At 48.8% G+C, this 17,020-nt stretch overlaps 1 protein-coding gene across 3 annotated transcripts in view; it reads right to left on the reverse strand.

Moving 5' to 3' along the window:
• Positions 1 to 519: 519 nt before the first annotated feature.
• Positions 520 to 17,020, reverse strand: part of GRHL1 (grainyhead like transcription factor 1) — a 55,906-nt gene continuing 39,405 nt past the window's right edge. For 2 of the 3 annotated variants that reach the window (XM_019452275.2, XM_019452289.2), the window contains 7 exons: positions 12,991 to 13,078; positions 10,753 to 10,892; positions 9,643 to 9,680; positions 7,278 to 7,369; positions 6,856 to 6,941; positions 3,362 to 3,426; positions 520 to 2,226 (listed from right to left, as the gene is read on the reverse strand). In XM_019452275.2, coding sequence (XP_019307820.1) covers positions 2,112 to 2,226; positions 3,362 to 3,426; positions 6,856 to 6,941; positions 7,278 to 7,369; positions 9,643 to 9,680; positions 10,753 to 10,892; positions 12,991 to 13,078 — 624 coding nt within the window. In that variant the 3' untranslated portion in view covers positions 520 to 2,111. The remainder of the gene's footprint in view (positions 2,227 to 3,361; positions 3,427 to 6,855; positions 6,942 to 7,277; positions 7,370 to 9,642; positions 9,681 to 10,752; positions 10,893 to 12,990; positions 13,079 to 17,020) is intronic. The other variant, XM_019452279.2, reaches the window with a different exon arrangement.

Raw genomic sequence — 17,020 nt, forward strand, 5'->3', positions numbered from 1 at the left:
TCTCGACTTGCGGCCCAAGGACTAACGTGAACGACGAACGGATATCACGGAGATCCAGCAGGCAGATCGCGTCATTAATCCGATCGTGTATTCGTTAGAAATTTATTTTAGTGTCCATCACATTCAGGCCCTGGATTCCCTGAATAAACTCCTGACAGCTGTCTGATTCAGAAAGTCTGACGAACTGAAACATTATTGGCAGACCTTTTTAAACCAAACATGCTCTGTTAAGCTTTTAAAAAACTAAGAACGCTTACGATTTTAGGTCTCGGAGCGTCCTACCTTCAGCTTTGGTAACAGTGGCAATCATCCGGGGCTCCCTTATTTAACAGTCACTTGGGTCATTTCAGACACCTGCACGGAAACATTAAGCCGAAGGGGAAAGAGGACTCTCCGTTTGAGAAACGAGGGGAGAACGCTAGGGAGGTTCTTCTCAGCTCCACGAGGTTACGATCTCACACCGCGCGTGAGCGAGTCACGGAAGGGTAAAGTGGAATGGAGTTAACAGGAAGTGACGTCTTACGAAATAGATATACAAAATTTAATCCCTTTGGTTTAAAATGCATCTTCGGTGATACAGTGAAAAACAACAAACAAGACAAAAACTAATTTCATAACACAAAATATAAAATAGCCATGACCCGTGTCCCATGGTACCTTATCTTAGAAAACCAGCAATTTAATTTAGTTCACATACTTCATTAGGACAGTTTAACGTAAAAATGCAACTACAAGCCCTACTTACACAGATGACCTACTCTAGCTCCCTGAACCTACATACCCGTGATTGTACTTGTTACAAAATTACACTCTTTAGTACATTTATATATTTCAACACGTGTACAAATTGTTCCCCTGCCAGAGTAATACAGTCTCATGCACTCATGAGCGCGTTCCAGAATGGTCTGCAGCACACAAGGTGCTCGAAGCCTGAAGGCTCTGGAACACGATGAACTAGGAATCACTTCGCGTAACAGGAGGATGAGGAAGGACTCCATTCGGGGGTCGTCTCACCGAGGCCGCGAAAATCGCAGCAGGTGTTAGAATTACTGCGTGTTCACTCTCGTGGGGACACACGATTGAGAACGGCATACGCAGCAGACGGGAAATGCGCCGGCGTTCTTCCTTTACTTCGTTCGCTAGGGCAGCAATCCGAATAACCAACCGCATTCTCAAGAGCAAACAGACTCTGCCGTTTGGGCAGGTTTGGCCGTGCTCTGGGAGGACCGCTGTTGGCAGGACGCAGACGAGGCGTTTTGGTGGGTTCCACCAAGCACAGGACTCGGTCTGCTTGGTATGCGTTACCGAAAATAACTTAACCTTTCGTTTAGGGAAAGTCTGCAAGGTAGACCTTGTTGCATCTCTTTGCTGTATGTACAGACGCCGTGTTTATATATTATCTATTTGTATAAGACACGTATATACACATTTACAGACACAGGCCTTCAAAAACGTATTGCACTTATATACAATGCAGCGTTAGCTTAACTGATTCACACTGTCACCCATTTAGGTTCTTCATGAGAAAGGCAGGTGATATGTTCAAGAAAGTGGCACGGGGAGATTTCAGGAACATGCCCTACTTGAGTAAACATTTTCTGGAGGCGGAGAGGCTGAGGGAGAAAGGGCGCACCCCCCCCTCCTCTTGGGGCGCCGCTCCCCCTACCCTGAGGCAGTCGGTCACGCTGAGCTCGGGCAAGGGCACAGCACCCTGAAAGCCAAGCCCGCTGCCTTTTCTGACTTGCACTGGTGAGCAGGCCCACTAACATTGAAGAGACAAATAGTCCAGTATTTTTATATAAATAACGTAGCAGATATTCTAAAGGTTCCCAGAGAGTCTATTAGATCTTGGAATAAAGGTTTCACTTTTAATCCTAAGTATTTATATCAGAAGATTCAAACATGATGGCATATGGATTCCTCGGCTGCCCGAAAAACGCCAGGGCGGCGTGTGGAACGCTATCTACCAGCCAAACGCAACGCCGTCTCCAACTCGAAAGGAGTCCCTTCCGCCGGCATCCGCCCACGCCTGCGATGCACCTGCTTCCGGTGGGTAAGACCTACGTGAGACCTTCATGAACTCGCTGGGGGGGGGGGGGGGCGGTGTGCCCTTAGATCTCAGTGAGGGTGAGTTTGTACGACCCCCCCACTTCCTCAATCTGCAGCTGGAAGGTGTCTTCATTGGAGTAATGCTTCACGATGTTGTCGTCCATGTTCACCAGAATCCTGGAAGACGAGCGAGACCCTTGTGCTCATCCCTGCCCGACGGCGAGCCAGACCCAGTTTCCCAGTCAGCGCCGCCGCTTACTGGCTGCAGCACGGGAGGTGCGTCATTTACAAAACCTCCCCGAGCCTCGATCCCCTCATCCGTGGAACGGGGGTAACCACGGTGCCTACCTTGAGGGGCTCAACTAAAGCGCTTATAACAGTGCGGGGCCTGGGGGAAAACAAACCGCGCCAGCCTCTTCCCTGTTACCACTTCGGCACGTGGTCACGACTCGATACGCAGGAGCCCTCACGACACACGAACTACGTCTGCGGGAGCAGCACCGCGCCGGGCCGGCTTCCCAAGGCGCATCGGTAAAATTAACCTGCGGGATCTGAAGCCACGGCTCCCCGACAAGTCATCTTCCCTGGCAACGTATCCTCAAAGTTTAACCGAACTGCTAGTAAGTCCAACGCTCCCTGGTAGGCCCATCGAGAAAGTTCCAATTAGGACCTGCCTTAGAATTAAGCCACACTCGGCTCACCCATGTCAAACAGCACAGACGCTCAAGTGAAACGGGACTAAAAATGTTCATTTCTGGACGAGGCAGCAACGTACCGTGATTGAAAACACGATCCAGGACAGGAGAATACAGAAGGAGCAGAGACTGAGCCGGAACCAGGGCCTTGGCACTGACCTCTGCCCGACTGTGGCCGCGGCTCAGGCTCTCTGCACCTCAGCTGCCTTGCGTGTGAACTCCTGACTTACTGAACATCACACCAGCTCACAGGGCAGTGTGGGAACTTAGCGTGCGAAGTGCCCGATCGGGTGCCTGCCTCACGATGAGGGCTCAGTAAACGGGGTAGCGACCGTGGTTACCCTTCCTAAATCTCGTACTGGGCTCTGGGATCTGGAGCCATTTCACTGCTGCCAAGCAAGGCAAGAGCACATAAAAATTTTGCTTGGAAAAAAAGATCCACAAAGTTGTCTCAGAAAGGTAGATCAATTTCGTGTGGATAACTTAAGAAAAAATACATCCTCGCATTCACGTCTGTACAACTCCTTCTAGACTGGGCACAAACACACGTGAATAGCGTCCATGTGACGTGAGACTGATGTTATTTACGGGGAGGAGAAATGCCAGTTAATGCTTACCCTTTTTTACATTTCTTGAATATTTTCCCAATCTTGTCATGGGGCACATCATACTTGTCTGAGATCTAAAAGAACCAAGAAAAATAATTACAAAATGCTAATCTCATGGCTTTAAAACACAAACTATAAATACTGTGCCCAGTCACTCAGCTTTCTGTCTTTCAAAAATGCACGTGCAAAGACATACACGAAACCACGCATATCCCCGGGGGGTGGGGGCGGGGGCGTTACCTGCCTTTGGAGGGGCTGCAATCAGGTGCCTGTCACTTCCCCCCAGTTTGCTGAAGTCCCTAAGTGTCCTGTATGGTCATCCTTTTAGGAAACGAACACTTTATAGAGAGCTTTAGGTTTATAAACAATTGAGCAGAAAGCACACAGCTGCACACCCACCGGACCCTGGGTGCCACCATCTCACGTCCCTGCGGGGCTTTCGCCGTCCGTGAGGAGCCAACATCGCTCCAGCATCATAACTAGCATCCACAGTTCCCATTAGGTTCACACTCTCCGGCTTTTGAGAAGCGTGTAAGGGCACGTAGCCACACCGTCACGAGTATTCTGATCAAGTGTAGAAATCAACACAAGTGACTGTCCTCATCAGCAGAGACCCTCCCTTCGAGTACCACGGGACGCGGTGACGACGGACGAGCGTCCGGCACAAAGCAGGAGTTCGCTTCCAGAAGGAAACAAACATTTCAATGTCCCACAGCCCACAGGAAACGTCCAAGTCCCTGATCACAAGCCAGGAAGGGCGCCTCGGCCAGATCTACCCGAGGCCTCTCCAGGGAGAACACAGACTTTCACGAAACCATCAGGGCTCCGGCCCCTGTGGCTGCAGCCGCTGGGGTGGGGCCCTCCGCCCCTCCCGGGCCCCAGCTCCCCCACCCCCCTTGCTACCGTCGGCGAGGGTCCACACGGAGCAGGGAAATCAGTACAGGGCCAAGTCTGCAGGCTTCCTACGAGCGCCCAGAGGCTATCTTGAGAGAGAGAGGATGAATTAATCCGAGGATGAGCGGACTCCGTCTGGGCCAAATGCTTTATTCAGAATTGTGCAGACCATCCCTAACCTGGGGCCACAGCTGACCTTCCATACGAAGAGCAGAACTCAAGGCGGCACGGAGAAAGGCCAGAAGGCCAGCCTTCGGACCGCTTTCGGGCTCACAAAACACCCCTTTCAGCCCACATCCAAGCTCTCGTACGAACAGATCCACTTCCTCTTGTTTTAAAAAAATGATCAATGTTTATCTTTCAATTTTTTTAATGATTTTTTTTAAAGTTTATTTATTTCGAGAGAGCGAGAGAGCGAATGCACGAGCAAGGGAGGGGCGGAGAGAGAGGGAGGGAAAGAGGGAGAGAGAGAATCCCAAGCAGGCTCCGCGCTGCGAGCGCAGAGCCTCATGCAGGCCTCGAACTCGCAAGCCGTGAGACGGCGACCTGAGCCGAAGCTGGACGCTTAACCGACTGAGCCGCCCAGGCGCCCCAAACAAATCCACCTCTTTTCTGTATCACTGGCTAGTAATTCCTCGGGTGTTTATGGAACGTCCATTAGGAAACCCCAGCCCCAAGAGGCACGTGACACTGACAAATTCTCTACGGGCTACAAGCAAGTTGTATCTGCACAGTAAAGTCTCGACCATTCTCATTTCTTCTCTCTCCATAATTAAGAGTTTGCGTGGTTCTAAATGAGGAAGACAAGGTAAGAAAGGGTAACCGAGGAGAAATCGCAGGAAGCTGAAGAACAACACAAAGCAGAGGCTAACGGTGGCACTGGCTGTGGTGGGGGAAGGAAATATGCTGGGAGATGCCCCTGAGCTCAGGGTCCCCGAGAGACCGTGCTTCCCCCAGCCTTCGTCCCTGTACCCCGCCACTTTCTTTTTCTTCACTGCATTTATCAGTGCCTGGAAAATTACTTACTAGTTTCTTTGCCCATTTAAAAAAATTTCCTTTTTCTTATTTTTAGAGAGAGAGAGAGGGCACACGTGAGCCAGGGAGAGGGGCGGAGGGAGGGAGAGAGAATCTTCAGAATCTTCAGCAGGCTCCACACTAAGGGCTCAATCCCATGATCCTGGGGTGACGACCCGGGCCGAAATCAAGAGTCAGACGCTCAACCTGCCGAGCCCCCCGGGCGCTCCTTCTCTGCCTATTTTATTGTCCCCACCTTCCTAACTAGCACCCAAACTCCATTTGGCAATGTGTCACTTACTCTTGTAACTCGAGAAGCCGGGACGCTATCCGGCATAAGGCAGATGCTTAACAAATATTGTTAACTGAATTGAATGCACCGCAGCTGCCCGGAGAACCAGAGGAAACAGGTTTCTAGCCCGGTTACGCACATGCTCTGAGCTCAAAGATGCCTATGACCTACAGGGGGCTGGTAAATATCAGGATACAGTGTAGATTCCTTGAATTTTGTCCTGGCGCAAAGCCAAAATGGGCTCCTTCTCATGCCATCTCTTGCTGAAGTCCCAGAAGGCCCGGCTGGGGTAACTTTATTCACTGCTGAGGTCTTGTGAGAAAGACTTACGGTTATCACGGGTTGCACGTCTACATTTTCAAAAATAGGCTTTGGGTAAGGACTTGACGTGAGCTCCGTCGTTCCCCAGGATCGGGCGTCTCAAAGGTCGACCAAGGAGCCACTGTTTTTATGTATGACATTTTCAAAGATCTCTATTTGATTAAAAATAATTTTTGTGCGTGTCTAAATGGTTTGTTAAGTGGCAATCTGCTTTTAACCAAGTATGTAACAAACTACGACACGGATCAGGGTGCCCGGGTGGCTCGGTCGGTTAAGAGTCCGTCTTCGGCTCAGGTCACGATCTCACAGTCAGTGTGAGTCCCCCATCGGGCTCCATGCGGACGGTGTGGAGGCTGCTTCGAGTTCTCTCTCTTCCCCGCCCTCTCTCTACTCCTTCCCCCACTTGCACTCTCTCAAAATAATTAAACCTAAAAAAAGAGTAGAATGTTTAAAAAAACAAACGAACAAGCAAAAACCACTGCACCGACCATCGCAAAAGCACTCAACTCAGGGGGCGCCTGGGTAGCTCAGTCGGTTGAGCATCCGACTTCAGCTCAGGTCACGACCTCACGGTGCGTGAGTTCGAGCCCTTGCATCAGGCTTGCTGCTGACAGTGCAAGAGCCTGCTTGGGGTCCTCTGTCCCCCTCTCTCTCTGCCCCGCCCCCAAATATATAAAACATTAAAAAAAAAAAAACCCAAAAACAAAAGCGCTCAATTCAGTTCAGTAGACATCAGTCAGAGGTTACCGTCTGCCAACTAGTGTGCTGGGTGAGACCCTGTGAGACCCGGCGGGGATGGGCCGGCAGATGACTCAGGGCCACGTGTGGCTGGATGAAACGTGGGCCGTGCCACACAGCACAGGCTGCAGAGATTTCAGTATAACAGAGAATCTGGAAGGTCTGATAAAGTTTGTTTCAGAGAAAACTTCTACTTAAGCGGGTTTTACTTTCGAAAGAGGGTTTCCAAGTTTCCACTACTTACGGCCTCCATCAAGCCTTTCAAAGACGGAGTCTTAAGCATCAGGGCATCGAAGACTTCCTCTGACTCCTTCCGCACATACAGCAGCACTAATTCCCAGCCAGGAGTACAGCAGCGGGGAGAGAGAAAGGACGCGGTTATTCACATGAGCCAAATAAGAGACTCTGGAGAGCGGTTGAAATCAAAAGAGGCATCTGCATCAGGAACGGTAAACATGAACCCAAATCGACTCCATCTTGAGGAACATGGCTCTCAGCTTCTTGCAACTCTGCTGGAAGCCCAAGCTTCAAGCCAAGAGCTGGCCTGAGGGAAGAATGCTCGAGAAAGTCAAGCCAGACAGGGTTGGTTTGGGCAATTCATGCTCTTGACAGAGTCAGAATTCACTTCTACCTGAAAGCTCCCACCAGAAATGTGAACCAACGCACCTCTCTTTGGTTCTTCCACCCGAGTCAGCTTAGCGGGAGTTGGAATGGCAAAGTCATCCTCTGATCCGTACGGACCCCTTTTCAAGTTAGACCTGCGGGCAGTCCAAACGAGGCGATCAGTGACGCCGACTGAAAACATCGCTTGCGGGAACAAAAGAGAGATTTAGGGTACGTCACCGAAGTTTAGATTTAACACGACCTTGGTTCTTTGCCTGGTCCAGCTTCCTCAGTCTGTGGATGAAAACCTGAGGCCCAAGGGAAGACAGTGACCGAACCAGCTCACACAACTCAATGGCAGAGCTGGGACTACACTCAGGTCACCTGCCAGACACCCTCCACTGCTCTCACACTAGATCAAGCTGCCTTCTCAGGAACGCAGGGCTTCTTCTCAGGAAACATTTTATGGAGGAGGTAGGACCTGAGATACGTACGTCAAGGTGCTAACAGAGGAGAGAACACGTCAACCGAGGGGGGAAGGGTAGCCACAGAGCCGGGCTGGCTAAGATACGATGCCCTGCAGGAAGACAAATCCAGAAGGCTGGACTCTACTTTGGAATGCCTTGATCATCTGGCTATAGGAATTTCCGACTTAATGCTGCAGGCATTTAGGGAATCTTTCAAAGGTTCGTGAGACGAGAATGCTGTACTCAAAGCGTGTGTGTGGTGGAGACTGGAGGGGACTCCGGGACCCGCAGCAGAACCCGGGAGGGGACCCTGGAGACCATCACAGCATAAAATCCCAAAGGGTCAGAATACAGTAGTGTCTGTGCAAAGAAAGAGGGGAAGGAGACACCGCTGAGGACTGAGTGGTTCCGAGGCTCAGTCACAGGGTGCAAGTTCTACGCCGTGAGGGAGCTCAGTGGGGGCGAGCGGGGAAACAGTCCCGTAACTGGAAGTGAAGAAAGGGAGTGCTTGGTTTTGAGCAGAACGACTCTTCAAGCACAGGGATTGGGCCTTAAAATACTCAGCGTGTCCGTCTCAGTTGCCGGCACATCCAGACCTCCCCTGAGAGCACACGAGGAGTTAGAGGCAGTGGAGGACTGGCCTTCAGACAAAAAGGCTCCATAGGCAACGTGGGTCTGAAGGGGGAGCCCGGAAGAGGGGACCGGCCCCTCAACGTGGTAGAGCGCTGAGGAGGGGGTCTGGGGGCGCGGGCAGTCAGGACCCGAGCGGACCAAGGAGGACGCCCGTGTGCTGGGGGAGGGGGGGTGACAGCAACGGCGCGAGAGTCAGGAGCACACCCAGGGCCGGGCTCCCTCTGGAGAAGGAGCAGGTTCTCAAGCTGGGAAGGGAAAACACAAGCCCCTGGAAGACATCGTGCCTGAAGGCGCGAGGAAGGCGCTCCAGGAGCTGGGGGCAGGGTCACGTCAGGGGACCCAGGGGCGGCTTGAAGGGGTCCGCCGACCTACTGCGACAATGCGAGCAAGTAAATGACGTGCGACTTGTTGAATAAAGTTGGAAACCAGGAGCCCGTACCGATATAAAGAAAAAAATGAGTAAATTCAAAGTCTGATGAGGAATGAGATCTTTAACAGCCACAAAGCACCTCCCCACAAACCACTGATTACAAAATAGCTTCGCGGGGGAGAAGCCTGGCAGACGCGGCCTTGATCCAGTGATCCGAGTGAACAGCACGAGCAGGGGTAACACGGAAACTATGCCACCTGACAGGACGCACAGAGGATGCACCATTATGTCTGCGAAATTCCTGCCGAGGTGCAGAGTCCTCTGAATCTAATCATGAGAAAACAACGAACAAACCCAAACTGAAGGACATTCTAAGCAACGGGTTTCTAATCTTCAGAAGTAGTGGGTCAGGAAAGTCAAGGAGAGACTGGACTGGACTGTCTGAGGCTGAAGGAGACAACTGAGTACAAGGGGTCGGAATCGGATCCTTTTTTGCTATAAAGGACATTATTGGAACAACCGGCAAAACTCGAATGGGGAACGAGGACTGGCTGGGACTAATGTCTTGTTAATATCCCGACTCTGTTATGTGGGAGACTGTCCTCGTTTGCAAGAAATACACGCGTGTTTAGGAATGGTGGGTCACCGAGTTTGCAAAGGACTCAGGAAAACATTAGTTCTTTGTATTATACTTGCAATTTTTCTGTAAGTTTGAGATTGTTTACAGATAAAAAGAACCTGTTAAATAAAACAGGGGCACCTGGCTGGCTCAGTGGGTTAAGCATCCAACTTTGGCTCAGGTCATGATCTCGAGGTTTGTGAGTTCGAGCCCCGCAGCGCAGAGCCCGCTTTGGATCCCCGTCCCCCCCTTCTTTGTCCCTCCCCTGCTCATGCTCTCTCTCCCTCTCTCAAAAATAAACAAACATTTAAACAAAATAAAACAAAACAGAAGCCTTACCCTTCACCCTCCAGTTCTTCTGAGGCCAGAGGAAGGACCTAAAACCAGAAAAATAGACAGCTTTTCAAGTATATGCTCAAACTATTTCAGACCATTAAGTGACTTATTCCTAAAATGAAAATAATTTTGAATTTGACCAACCTCGTCCACCATCCTTTAGCCTTATTTTTCAATTACCAGACTCTTACAGGTATCTTGAACTCCTCTAAGCCAGCGGCTGGGAAACTGTGGCCCACGAGCCGAGTCTGGCCCAATGCCTGTTTATATAAATAAAGTACGTAGCGGCAAACAGCCACACTCAGTCACTGGCATGCTGTTTATGGCTGTTTTGGCACTACAGTGGCAGAGCTGAACAGTCACGTCAGACACTGTGCAACCCCAAAAGCCTGCAATATTTACTATTGGAGCCTTTACAGAGAAAGTTGGCTGACCCCCTGCTCACCAGAAGCTTCTCATTAGAAACTGGATACACCGGCAATGCCCCCCACCCCCACCCCAGAACTCTAACTAAAGTCATGAGCCCAGAGAAATCTGGGCACCAAGTGCACGGCAGGGTCTCTTCTGCATACTTTTTTGAGCTCTGCACAGAAAGCAGGCTCCACTCTATGCAAGCTGTTATCTCTACGAGGCTTCTGCTCAAAGCAGGGTGTGGCTAGTTTCACGTCAGTTGCCAAGATCCGGCGACCCATGTGCCGACTGCGATTCAGTAACCAAAACCACGAAAAGAGCCTTTGGGCGTTCTTTCTGCCCTCAGGGCCTCTACCCTAGGGACTCCTCTGGCTTTTCCCTCCTGCCCAGAACCACACGAGTTAAATCCACAAGATCACAGACTCAGACTTCAAATTATGTTACTATTCCGGCATCTTTAAATGAACAAAGATACAAATACGCACGTACAGAGTGAAGCTGCCGCTGACGGGCTTGGTCCCGCATTTCTGTCAACAGTGCTTACACACACTTCCCAACTGAATGTTCCAGACAGCTGACCCGTAACACTGGTCAAACCTCGCTAAATTTTGGCCTCTGTTTACAACGAACGCCAAAGCCCTTCTCTGTGTCGAGTCTTAGCTCCTCACCACCGCCCCGGGATCCGGGATCCTGGTTACTTACGTGAGTTCCCCGCTGAAGGTTGGCAAAGTGCACATCGGGAATGAAAAGGACAGGCTGAGTGTCCAGATCAACAAAGGGTTTGAAAACCGTGATATCCATTCGTTTGTGAGAGGGAAGCAGTGGCACTTTGACGTCGGAAACTGAAAAAGAAAAAAAAAACCAAAACGCGGACACCCTGGTCAACAGCTTATATACACAGACTAGATACAGGCCACAGAGCACTTTGCTCAGATTTAAGAAACTTAAACTGCAGCACTATATAAGGTACAGGTCACGTTGCCTAAACAAAGAAGAAAAGCACGGTTTATGTGAAGAAATGTGTTGCTTGTATTTATACTACAATCAATTGAACGTCTTACCAAAATCAGAGAAAAGGCTATTTTTAAATATAGACAGACACAGAAAGAAAATTTGAAGCAGCATGTTTAATTTCTGTCTGAAAGGCTAAAGCTTAAAACTGCATACACATAACTCAGAAGTAATTTCACCTTAGCTATCCTGATCAAACAGCTGACGTTCTAACAGCAATGCACTCTGGTCTTTCAGAGCCCACCGCACCTTTAGACCTCCAACTTGACCTCAGAACTTAACCTTAGAGAAGCTCAAAATAAGTATGACTGTCTAGGTTTTTTATTTATTCAATTGTAGACTCCGTTTTCCCCTGTCATCTGCTCTGCAGTGCTCGGTGATGAGCCCTCCTGGGCGTCTGTACGTGGATGCCGGTCGGGGGGCCTGACCAATGTGCTACGGGGCAAAGGTCTGCTGAGCCAGACAGACTGTTCAGAGACCAGGTGCTAGCGGCCCACATATTGCCGATGGGACACTACTGCCACAGAGCAGCATTTTCTTCCCCTTGTAGTTGAGAGATACAGGATTTTGTGAATATGAACACTGGTTACATGGAAGGAAGGAAGGAAGGAAGGAAGGAAGGAAGGAAGGAAGGAAGAAGGAAGGAGGAAGGAAGGAAGGGAAGGAAGGAGGGAGGGAAGGAAGGAAGGAAGGAAGCAAGGGAGGAAGGAAGAAAGGGAGGGAGGGAGGAAGGAAGGAAGGAAGGAAAGAAGGAAGGAAGGGAGGGAGGAAGGAAGAAAGGAAGGGAGAGAGGGAGGGAGGGAGGGAGGAGGAAGGGAAGGAGGGAGGGAGGGAGGGAGGAAGGAAGGAAGGAAGAAAGGGAGGAAGAAAGGGATGGAGGGAGGGAGAAAGGGAGGGAGGGAGGAAGGAGGAAGGGAAGGAGGAAGGAAGGAAGGAAGGAAGGAAGGAAGGAAGGAAGGAAGGGAAGGAGGAAGGAAGGGAGGGGAAAGGGAGGGAGGAAGGAAGGGAGGAAGGGAGGGAGGAAGGAAGGGAGGGAGGGAGGAAGGAAGGAAGGAAGGAAAGAAGGAAGGAAGGGAGGGAGGGAGGGAGGGAGAGAGGGAGGAAGGGAGGGAGGGAAGGAGGAAGGAAGGGAAGGAAGGAAGGAAGGAAGGAAGGAAGGAAGGAAGGGAGGAAGGAAGGGAGGAAGGAAGGAAGGAAGGAAGGAAAGAAGGAAGGAAGGGAGGGAGGGAGGGAGAAAGGGAGGGAGGGAGGGAGGAGGAAGGGAAGGAGGAAGGAAGGAAGGGAAGAAGGGAGGAAGGGAGGGAAAAGGAAGGGAGGGAGGAAGGGAGGGAGGAAGGAAGGGAAGGAGGAAGGAAGGGAGGGAAAAGGGAGGGAGGGAGGAAGGGAGGGAGGGAGGAAGGGAGGGAGGAAGGAAGGGAGGGAGGAAGGGAGGGAGGGAGGAAGGAAGATAGACAGAAAGAAAGAAAGACTGAAAGCAAGCAAGCCTTTCCAGTGAAATGTCCAAACAGGAGCCCTACAGATTCTAAAATGTTAGAATACTGTATATAGGAAAACGACACTCATTCAGGAGTAAGACATCCTGAATTCTCAAGGGCATTAGCATTATTCTTCAAAATCTAGACAAGTCCCAATTTTATCATCAGCTATTCAGATAGAATATGTGTTATTTTTCAGGACTGGAATCAGCAACCCGAACTAAAACTAACAGCCAAAATAGTCTGAACTCTGGAAAAACTCAAGAATCCTTTCCCGTAGTTCCGCGAGAAAATCCCTTAGTTCGGCCATTCGGCTGGTTTTGTAACTGGTAAAGGAAGCAGTGCTACCACTTCCCAGTACTAAGCATCCACGATTATATGTTCTGCTTGGAAACACAGTGGCCATTCTGAATGCAAAAGGTCTGAAACACTTGGCGGAAACATTTCTACTTACAGGCATTCAACTGGGAGCTGGGGTCAGTACACTTGCCTTTTCTTTTGCTTTGCTTTCGTTCTTCATCCCTGATTTTCCTTTCAGCTCCCTACAGGTCAAGAGAAGACAAGGCACGATTCTTTATCTGATCCTCTTTAAAATATTGAACCCTAATCTGACTAATGGGGAAAAAAAATCTCTGGAGATGAACGCTATTATTATATTCATGGAGCTTATAGCGGTTTCCTCTAAAAAGCCTGTTCTTAAAACCATGCGTAACTATGTGAAACCATGGGGAAACAACATTTACTTAAAAAACCAATAAACAAAGCAAAATCCCCTCCACAATGCATGTGGTCAGGTTAAATGAAAAGCTGAGAAAATCTGCTAATGTACCACATTGCCTTCAAGAACATCAGAGACCGTTCCCATTGTCTGGCAGACAAGCTGACCCCTGCTTCGAGTGTACGTCCCTACGTGGGCAATGACATCACTGAAAGCTGGGATCCTGTCCAAGGACCTGGCGTCAACCTAATGACAGATCTGACCGCTGTAACTCACAAGCGCAAGGATTTAACTAGAAATCTGCATCATCACTTCAAAGAGAAAAAGTGGACTTGTCGTCCGATAGAGGGAGCATATGTACACGCCGTGTATCGATTATACGAACGGCGGGGCCATGCAGTTGAACCCGCAAAAATAAAAAACCGTGTTACTAACAAACATGACCTGAAATTAAGCAAGTCCGTATAATAAAAAACACAACTACTAATTAATCATTTGACTTCATCTGGTAGCATTTATTTCTGGGTGGCATAGGTTTCTTTACAAAGTCACCCAGTTAAATATGAACAAGTAGCTTATTTTTCTGAAAATAAATTCCCTGATGGCAAAGAGAGGCAATAAAAATCATCCCACGGATCTTGGCACCATTATATAATAAAACCGAGTTTAAAAAACCAAACACAAACCCCCTCCTGACTCTTCTAGAAGGTGCTAATATACTAACATATTGGTAAACACACAACCTACTTTTAGAAACATTGTCATGTGATGCTGATCCAGCACCACCTTCTCGACATGGACACACAGGTAAGTAAGTCTGCTCTCCCCCCACCGTTGTACAGAGTTGGTCTGTGTCTCTCTCGGTCCCTTCCAACAGTTTAACAATAGCTCCATTCTGATGATAAATTACACTTCCCAAATGGTGGTTTTAAAACAATGGGACGTCTCCTCCCATAGTTATCAGATACCTCCATGAAGAATACGGGACTTCTGGGGCGCCTGGGTGGCTCAGTCGGTTGAGTGTCCGACTTCAGCTTGGGTCATGATCTCACAGTCTGTGGGTTCGAGCCCCGCGTCAGGCTCTGTGCTGACAGCTCAGAGCCTGGAGCCTGTTTCGGATTCTGTGTCTCCCTCTCTCTCTCTCTCTCTTTCCCCTGCTCGTGCTCTGTCTCTATCTCTCAAAAATAAACAAACATAAAGAAAAAACTAAAAAAAAAAACAGAACACGGGACTTCCCCTTCCGCTCAAGGTGGGTGCCTCACAGATCATTTACCCTCTACCCTGAACAGAAAAAAGATGGCTGCACACAGCAAGGATTTTTAAGGCCTGGGCTACCAGGCAACAAAGAGCAGGGCTCCCTGAAACGGGAAACCAGCAAGACGAGCCCTCCAGGTGCGGACTGCCTTCACAACTCCCGGGCTGCAGCACAGGGAGGGGCGTCCACAGGTGGGCCCTGTCTAGGTTCCCTGGGTCGAGACAGAGTTGAAAATCCAGACAGATCAAGGAAGCAGGACAAAGTAGCAAAGGGAAAGAGTTACCCCAGGAAGGACTCCAGAGATCTGTGGAGGGTCCCCTCAAGTAGTCAGCAGAATACTGAGATAAATGGGTGTTATTATGAAAGTTACCCAAGGGTGGGGGAAAGCCCTCAGTAAAGACAAGAAAACAGTGCCCGAAACTCACTGAAAATAGTGCCTGTTCCCGCCAGTCAAACTGGAGAAACTTAAAATTCACAGGGCAGTGGGTAGAACAGTCAGGAAATAATTAGCTGACAGTGAGCACTGTTCCTGACCCACCTATCAAATCGTAACGGTGAGACCTGCAGGGGATCAAAATGTTTCCAAGTAACTTTACCTGCTCTCAGGACAAAGCTTGAGAAGATTCAGAGGATTACAAAACCATGCAGCACCTGACAAGATAAAGCTCACAATGTCTGGTGTCCAGTGAGACGGCCAGGCACGTAAGGAAGCAGGGAAACGTGACCGTCTGAGGAGGACAGCAAACCACTGAAAGCACCCAAAATGGACACAGAATTCGGGCAAGGACATTAACATGGTTACTATAACTGCATTCCGTATGTCCAAAAAGTCAGTGAAAAAACAACATATTGAGATATGGAAGATGTAAAACAGATCCAAACTGATCTTCCAGAGACGATAACTACAACGTCTTGAGATGAAAAACACACTGGATGGGATTAGGAGCAGGTCAGACAAGGCAAAGGCAAAGAGTGATGAACTTTACTTAGGACATTAGCACGGAAACTATCCAAAACGAATCAGAGACAGAAAGTCATCCTAGAAAATGAAAAGAGCACGAGTGAGCTGTGGGACTTTAAGCAGCCGTACACGTACATGTGCCACTGGCATTCTCAAAGAAGGACACAAGAACAAACATATCTGAAGAAACAATGGCTGGAAGTTTTTTCAAATAGGATGAAGACTATAAACACACAGATCCAAGAAGCTCAACAAACTCGAAGTACAAGAAATGCAAAGAAACACATCAAATTGTTCAAAACCAGTAAGAAGAGAAAAATCACAGAAAAACAGACACATTGAACAAAGATACCGATGAGAGCAGATTTCTCATTGGAAATGTAAGCCTGACAACAACAGAGTCATGTCTTTCAAGCACTGAAGGAAAAAGCAGGCAACCAGAATTTTATACCCAGCAAAAGGAGCTTTCAAGATCAGAGGTGAGGGGCGCCCGCATGGCTCGTGTGGAGCCTGCGTGGGATTCTCTCTCTCTGCCCCTCGCTCACTCATGCCCTCTGTCTCTCTCAAAAAATAAAAACCAGAGGTGAAACACTTTTCATACGTACGAAAGCTGGAAGGTTCATCACAGACTCTGCAAGAAATGTTAAAGGAAGTCCTATGGCATTACAGGAAGCCATTTAAGTTCACGCTGTTTCACTCTCTCACACAACAACTGAAGAGACTGATCTTGGGCAATCACCTCAGGCCATGACCTAAAAAGTTGATGTATGACATCTGTTCCTGGTTACAGCTACAGTGAGTATCACTCTGATGAAGAAAACTATCTGTAGGAAATAAATGTCAATGATGTTTTTCTCTGTATGGATAAACTACGGAGATATATATCTATATATATCTATCCATATATATAGATATATATCTATATATATATCTATATATATATAAGCTTGTAGAAAGAGAAGCTGCCAAATTTTCAAGGGTTAGAGATCCAATTCCTGTTCCTGTTTTGTCTGAAAAGCTGCTAAATCACTGCTGCTTCTGAAATAAGAGAAAATCCCATTCATCAAACCAGTTGAGCAATTCATAATAAAGTACTAAGAAAACCTTCTTCTTAGGAGAGAAAAACAACACAAGTACCTCTGCAGGATACGAAAAGAGGTCTTATTTCCAGTTTCTTACTGCAGATGTAGACCAGATTCATAGAATGTGAGAGTTTTAAGAACCAGCAGAGAAAAATGAATTCACAGGCACCAAATAATAGGTGAGTAAAATCTTAGAAAGGCGGGAATCAAGGAGGCAGGCGGGATATTCCACGGAGAAGAGGCAGCACGAGACGATGCAGAACAGCAGAATCGGGTGCCTGGGTGGCTCAGTCAGTTGAGGGTCTGACTCTAGCTCAGGTCATGATCTCACAGTTCATGAGTTTGAGCCCCACACTGGGCTCTCTGCTGTCAGCTCGGAGCCTGCTTTGGATCCTCTGTCCCGCCCCCCTCTCTGCCCCTCCCTGTTTGTGCTCTCTCGAAAATAAATAAAACATGCAAAAGAAAAAA

The sequence above is a fragment of the Panthera pardus genome, unplaced genomic scaffold, assembly GCF_024362965.1.
Source record: "Panthera pardus isolate Hobbes unplaced genomic scaffold, ASM2436296v1 HiC_scaffold_26, whole genome shotgun sequence".
Classification (NCBI taxonomy): Eukaryota; Metazoa; Chordata; class Mammalia; order Carnivora; family Felidae; genus Panthera; species Panthera pardus.